Source organism: Carassius gibelio, chromosome B5 (genome assembly GCF_023724105.1).
Source record: "Carassius gibelio isolate Cgi1373 ecotype wild population from Czech Republic chromosome B5, carGib1.2-hapl.c, whole genome shotgun sequence".
Lineage (NCBI taxonomy): Eukaryota > Metazoa > Chordata > Actinopteri > Cypriniformes > Cyprinidae > Carassius > Carassius gibelio.
Genome location: NC_068400.1, coordinates 12,978,541 through 12,984,540, shown reverse-complemented (window position 1 = coordinate 12,984,540; position 6,000 = coordinate 12,978,541). Strand labels below are relative to the sequence as shown.

General features: G+C 38.7%; 1 protein-coding gene across 1 annotated transcript in view; it reads left to right on the top strand.

Annotated features, from left to right (window-relative positions):
* Positions 1-777: 777 nt before the first annotated feature.
* Positions 778-6,000, top strand: part of LOC127957790 (netrin receptor UNC5C-like) — a 145,549-nt gene continuing 140,326 nt past the window's right edge. Inside the window, exon 1 of the mRNA XM_052556464.1 lies at positions 778-1,233. Coding sequence (XP_052412424.1) covers positions 1,149-1,233 — 85 coding nt within the window. The 5' untranslated portion in view covers positions 778-1,148. The remainder of the gene's footprint in view (positions 1,234-6,000) is intronic.

Genomic DNA, 6,000 nt, shown 5'->3' with positions numbered 1-6,000 from the left:
TCCTCTTTTTTTAAATCACTGCTTTAGTTGTCTTCTGTCTTCCGGTTTGGTCGGTTTGTATTTCCACAACATCGAATTCGTACGAATCTCTAAGTCGTACGAAATTATGAATTAGCCGCTCCTTTAAAAACTTTACGTCATACAACGTGCACGATATCTTAGGCTATTAGTAAATTCTTAACTTAATAAGTAGCCTAAGTTACAATTAGTAAATTCCACTTCACCAACTTATTTATCAAGTAAAGAAAATCTAAAGATGGCTGCGCACTTGTTTAGTCAAAAACGGTTAGTGAATCGGAAGTCTCGCACATTTACTGAAAATAGTTTACTTGCATTGTAGGTGGGTATTGCAGGTTCACAGAAGCTCTCATTGAAAATTAATTATGTACGGTTGCTGATCCTTGTAAACCAACTTAGTTTTGTTTAGCCTACCGTCTGAACGCTGTTGAAACCGAGATCAGTTCCGTTCATATTTACGGTAATAGCATATATAACCCTACTCCACGTGCTGCCATATTCACTTATCTTATTATTAAGTAAAAATATGAATTAATAAATGATTCAACCTGGCGACATTAAATTACAGCATCATATCATGTGCATTTCCACCTAAGTTTGGTATCATCCAGATCGCAAAATCATCTATTTCAGCAGAAGATCCGTCGGAGAATCCGGTCCTAGTGTTCGCAGTAGCCGGTGGAGGGCAGAGGCGGGCAGCTGGATGCGGGTTAAACCGAGAGACGGGACTCACGCTGCTCATATTCGGCAAGCACCGAGCGCACATGCACGCAGCTGGGTGCTGGATGCAGAACACCCTGAACGCATCCAGAGAGAGAAAAGCAGCACAAACACATCGCCATTCAGCGAATGAGCGCGCGTTCTCAACTCACGAGCAACTCATGCAGAGGAGTGTGAGCGCGTCTTTGGAGAGCGCGTTTGGATGAGAGCTAGAGGGCGGCGACGCATCGCTCCTCACCTCCAGTCCCGGGACCTTCTCCTGATCTCTCCGTGAGGAGCGCACGCAGAATTTGGGACGCGTAACGGCGTCGGTCCTCCGTTCACCGCCACAGCAGCTCCTCCGTAACGGCCAAAGCAAACCGAAGAAGGAACGAATACTCCGCGCGGAGGAGTTTCCAAACTCCGAAGTCATGGGGGAAAACGGACGTCAGAGATTGAGATTGGGATTAGTGCTTCTCTTTCTGTGGGTTCTGTTTCAAATAGTTGACGCGCAAGGTAAGACCACCTTCCAGTTATAGAGAGCCAATTAATGTCTTACTGAAAGTTTATTTTATTGTTGGCCTACTTAAATCGATATCATACATTGCGTTCATCATTTATTCACACATCCCCGGAATATTAGCCTATAATAAGAACATTATTTGATGTGTCTTTTTGTCGCTGATTTTGTAGCCTATGTGCTGATGTTTGGCAATTTTGCACACAAAACAGCCATGTCAGTGAAGTACTATGAAACTGAAATGGAGATCTGCTCTGAAGATCTGATGTGGAATTAGAGTCATGTTTAGGAGTACTCGATTTTAATTTAAAACACCGACCATACATGTTTTCTGTTGATTTTTTATTAGGCTATTATTTATTTTTTTATCTCTTTTACTATGGTCTGGTGTCAAAATTAGATTTGAGGAAATCATTAATAAATACGTTTATGCACAGCGCGAATTATGCTATTCATTGACTTTTATTCGATGATTTTTCTGTCTGTTGTGGTGTCGTTGTTGTAACTGAAATGTTTTCGCTGCAAAACTGGTTCGGTAAATCCCTTATTTGACCGTTTATCACCCTGGAGATATGTCATTTATGAAGCATGCATGGTATTTTGTCATTCATCAAACATTTGATCAAAGATTTCTGTATGTCAGGGTTTCACAGCGAGATTTTCCATTCATGTATTCTTTTCGAGGAATAAGTTTTACTGTAAGATAGAGATTTTGGAGATGTATTTAAAATCTTTCATATTTCATCTCTTGCATTTGAACACATGACCTATAGGCAATAATAATAATAATAAACCATAGGCCTAATTGTTTAAAACTTATTTTAGATGTATAGGCTAGTAGTATTAAATTAAATTTTTATGTATTTGAATTTTAAGTTTACATTGAAACATGTTTGTTGAAGGTGTTATTTGACTATGTTGTGCTGATTTGATAATAACATTGTTATTCATTGGCAGTCAAAATTATTATTCAATGCTCTCAAAAATGAATATTCATGTCAGCCATAATTTTCTCACTCTCATGTAATTCCAAACCCTAATGACTTTCTTCCATGGCACACACAGTGTCTCTGCCAAGTGCCATCCTTGATATTTACTGAGTCTGAATGGGCACAAGCACAAACGGGAATTGAGAGCTGTGTTGGAGGAGGAAATTTAATTCAGTTTTGGACTGTTTGCCACACAACTCTGTTGTATGACTTGGTAAACAGTGCATAAGTCATACTTTTAGGGAGCTTTTTAGAGTATGACAGCATAAATCATTACACACTTCCAATATATGGAAAAAAGCAGGACAGAGACTTTGGGTTGCATGGAAAAAAGAAAGTGGCATATGTTAGAAGTTACAGTGAGTAAACGATTCCTCTCTTTTCTTAGCATTTGATCTTTCTCTTTACATTTTAAGTATGAGATAATGCAATTTTGCTCTCGTTTCAGGATTTACAGAAAGTTCTGTTCTAAATTTCTGCTCTAAATCACACTATTATAGCAATGCGAAGCATTTTCCCATTTCCATCTGTGTGAATGCATGCTGTAATGTTGAGTTATGAAATTAGAGAGCGTCTGTCTTATGTCTCGGTCTTTGCAGAGTGTTTTATGAGTCCGTAATGGAATCAGGGTTCACATGTGACTCCAGTCTGCTGAAGAGCAGGACGTTGTTAGTGGAGTGAGGTTTCGAAGTCACTTTAAGGAGACAAGACAAAGTGGGAATGACTCCGTTTGTATGCCGTGCGTGTGTGTTTGTGAGTTTAGGGTAAGTGGTGGCCATCAGCTCGGAGACACAGCTCGGAGACACAAAAAACCCAGCAGCCCATTAAAAAGCCATTAGCTAAAGCTGCCTCTCTTGCCACCGAGTTTGTGTTGTGTGTCAAACAAACAGCAGGGCAGAGCACAGAGAGAGAGAGAGAGAGACAGGGCTGTAAGATTTAAAAAAAGAAAATCTCAATTCTGGTGGCGCACTCTTAAAGTCGGCATGAAATCAAAATTGACTTACTACATATTTTCTTATTCTATGACTCGTTGTGAGCAATTCATTGGTGCATGTTATTAAAAAATATATATATATATATATTGCTCATGAAACGACTTTCCACTTCTGGTGACATCATCAAACCCTCCCGTTGAGCTGTATTTAAATATGTTTCACCAGCCCGATCTCATGGCAATTCATAGATATTTTACAAGGTGGCTAATTCATACAGTTTTTTAAGATTTTTGCTAAATCGTAAATATTTTACTAGTTGCACAATTCATATGAATGTATAAAAATGACCTATGGCTAACCCCGCCCCTAAACCTACCCGTCACTGGGTGTAGACAAATCGTACCAAACCGTATGAGTGAGATCATTAAGCCCTGCCCCAAATTTTATACTAATTTTATAATTAAATAACATTTGGGGTTGTTACAATTTTCTATGTTTTTGAATGTAGTCTCTTATGCTCACTAAGGCTGCATTTATTTGAACAAAAATACAATAAAAACAGTAATATTGTGAAATATTATTACAATTTAAAATAACTGTTTTATATTTGAATTTATTTTAAAATGTAATTTATTATTGTGATGCAAAGCTGAATTTTCAGCATCACTACTCCAGTCTTCAGTGTCACACGATCCTTCAGAAATAATTCTAATATGTTGATTTGCTGCTTACGAAACATTATTATCTATATGTTGAAAATGGTTGTGCTGCTTAATATTTTGTGGAAATCACATTTTTTAGGATTCTTTGCTGAACGGGATGTTCAGAAGAACAGCATTTATTTGAAATATATATTTTATTGTGATATTATAAATGTATTTACTGTCACAGTTGAGCAACCGAATGTGTCCTTTCTGAATAAAAGAAGAGTAGTGCATGTATGTAAAATGGGTTGCAAACAGTGTTTCTGGTTGACTCAGGGAAAAACATCCACATTGTCTCCAGCACGTACACAAACAGTGAAATAACCCAATTTAGCTGTGTTCACTGGAGTGGTGCTGCTTGGATCTGTCTGGTACAGATCAGCAGGTCAGGCTCATTTTTCACACTGCGCTCACACTTTTCACACATCGACCCGTGAATGTGTGTGTTTTTGTGTTAGGAGTGACAAAAACGTGTAAGAGAAGCTCTTCGAGACAGGCCTAGAGTTCACGCGCAGTTCTTAACCTCACTGTCTGTCGTGAATAGTGACTTCTGTGCGGTAGAATCGGTTTAATGTTTTCTCCGAGCACAGCTGCCCACACATCATCTATAGAGACTGTAGATGGGCTGTTTACTATGATTGAAGAGGACATTCATTGGTGGTGTTTTCTAAGGCAAAAAAACCCTGCTTCTAAGTATTAAACTTCAGAGTGTAATTTATACCGGCGACAACCCATTACGCTCTAGGATATATAGGTGGCAAGTTTTGCATGGGTGATCAGCACTTATTTCCTCAGTAAGGAATAGTTCACTCAAAAATGAATTTGCTTCAAAAAACATTTGCTGGAAATGTACTCACTCTGTGGCCATCCAAGATGTAGATCAGTTTGTTTCTTCATGGGAAGGAACAGAGTTTGAGAAATGTAGCATTACAATACTTGCTCACCAGTGGATCCTCTGCAGTGAATGGGTGCCGTCAGAAGCCGTGTTTCCACTGCTGGAACATTGCCCAGGAACTAGGGACTTTTGCCTGGTACTCGGTGTGTTTCCACCGCAGGAACCAGGAACTAAATAAAGTTCCGGGTAAAAAAATGCCCCTCAGAAAGTCCCTGCTCGTGAGGTAGTACTTTTTCAAAGTTCCGGAACTTTCGGGGGCGGGACTTGGGCGCTAAACATGCTGATTGGTTGAGATCACGCAGCACTGTGATTTCAACCACCATTTATTCAGATAATTTTCTAAATATTACTGTTATTGTGTCCCGAAATGTAATTTTAAAAGTATTTCAGGTGAGAATGTAGATGTTTAAAACTCAAATCAGCGGTTTATTTATGAAGACAGCGCATATTTAAAAATGTGTTTCTCTGATTTCAGAAACGTTCAGCTCCACGTGATGAGCTGAACTGATATAATATTTCGTTTAATTCGTTTCATAATGGCTGTATATAAACATTTCCCTGAACTAAGTACATTTCTGCAGTTATTATGTTCAAATGAAAACGAAAGGAGGCAGTGGTAATATTTGATATCCTATTTCCTTTTATTGTAAATGTACAGTGAGGAAAACTGCAGTAGCCAAAGCGAGCAGACTGATGTTATCAAGTACGCTGCTGTTTGCAGAATTACAGGATTTGTGTAAACGCGGAAATCACACTCCCGAGTCGAACTCACAAAGTCCGAACTACCGAGGATGCAAGTCCGAAATTTGCATACTTTGTGTCGAGAAATGCGCGCAGATCTACGTCACCGGTCTATTTGCCAAATCTTCCCGGTACTTTAGACTTTAGAGGGTTGACTAAACAGCTAATAAAAACATCACAATAATCACAGCCCATCAATTAATGTCTTTTGAAGTGAAAAACTTGGTGTTTTTTTTAAGAAACAAATCCAACATTAAAGTTTTTAACTTTCAAAATCAGTTCATAATCAAAAACAGTTCATAATCCATAATAATGCTTTATCTGGTAAAAAAAAGTCTCTTCCCTGTTGTCCTAACACATCAGAATCCACCAGTATATTTGTTTAGAGCTGTTTTGGAATGTTTTGGCTTGTAAACGGTGCTTGATCTGTCGGCACCCATTCACTGCAGAGGATCCATTGCTGAAAAGTGATGCAACAAACTCTTGTACACTGTGGATG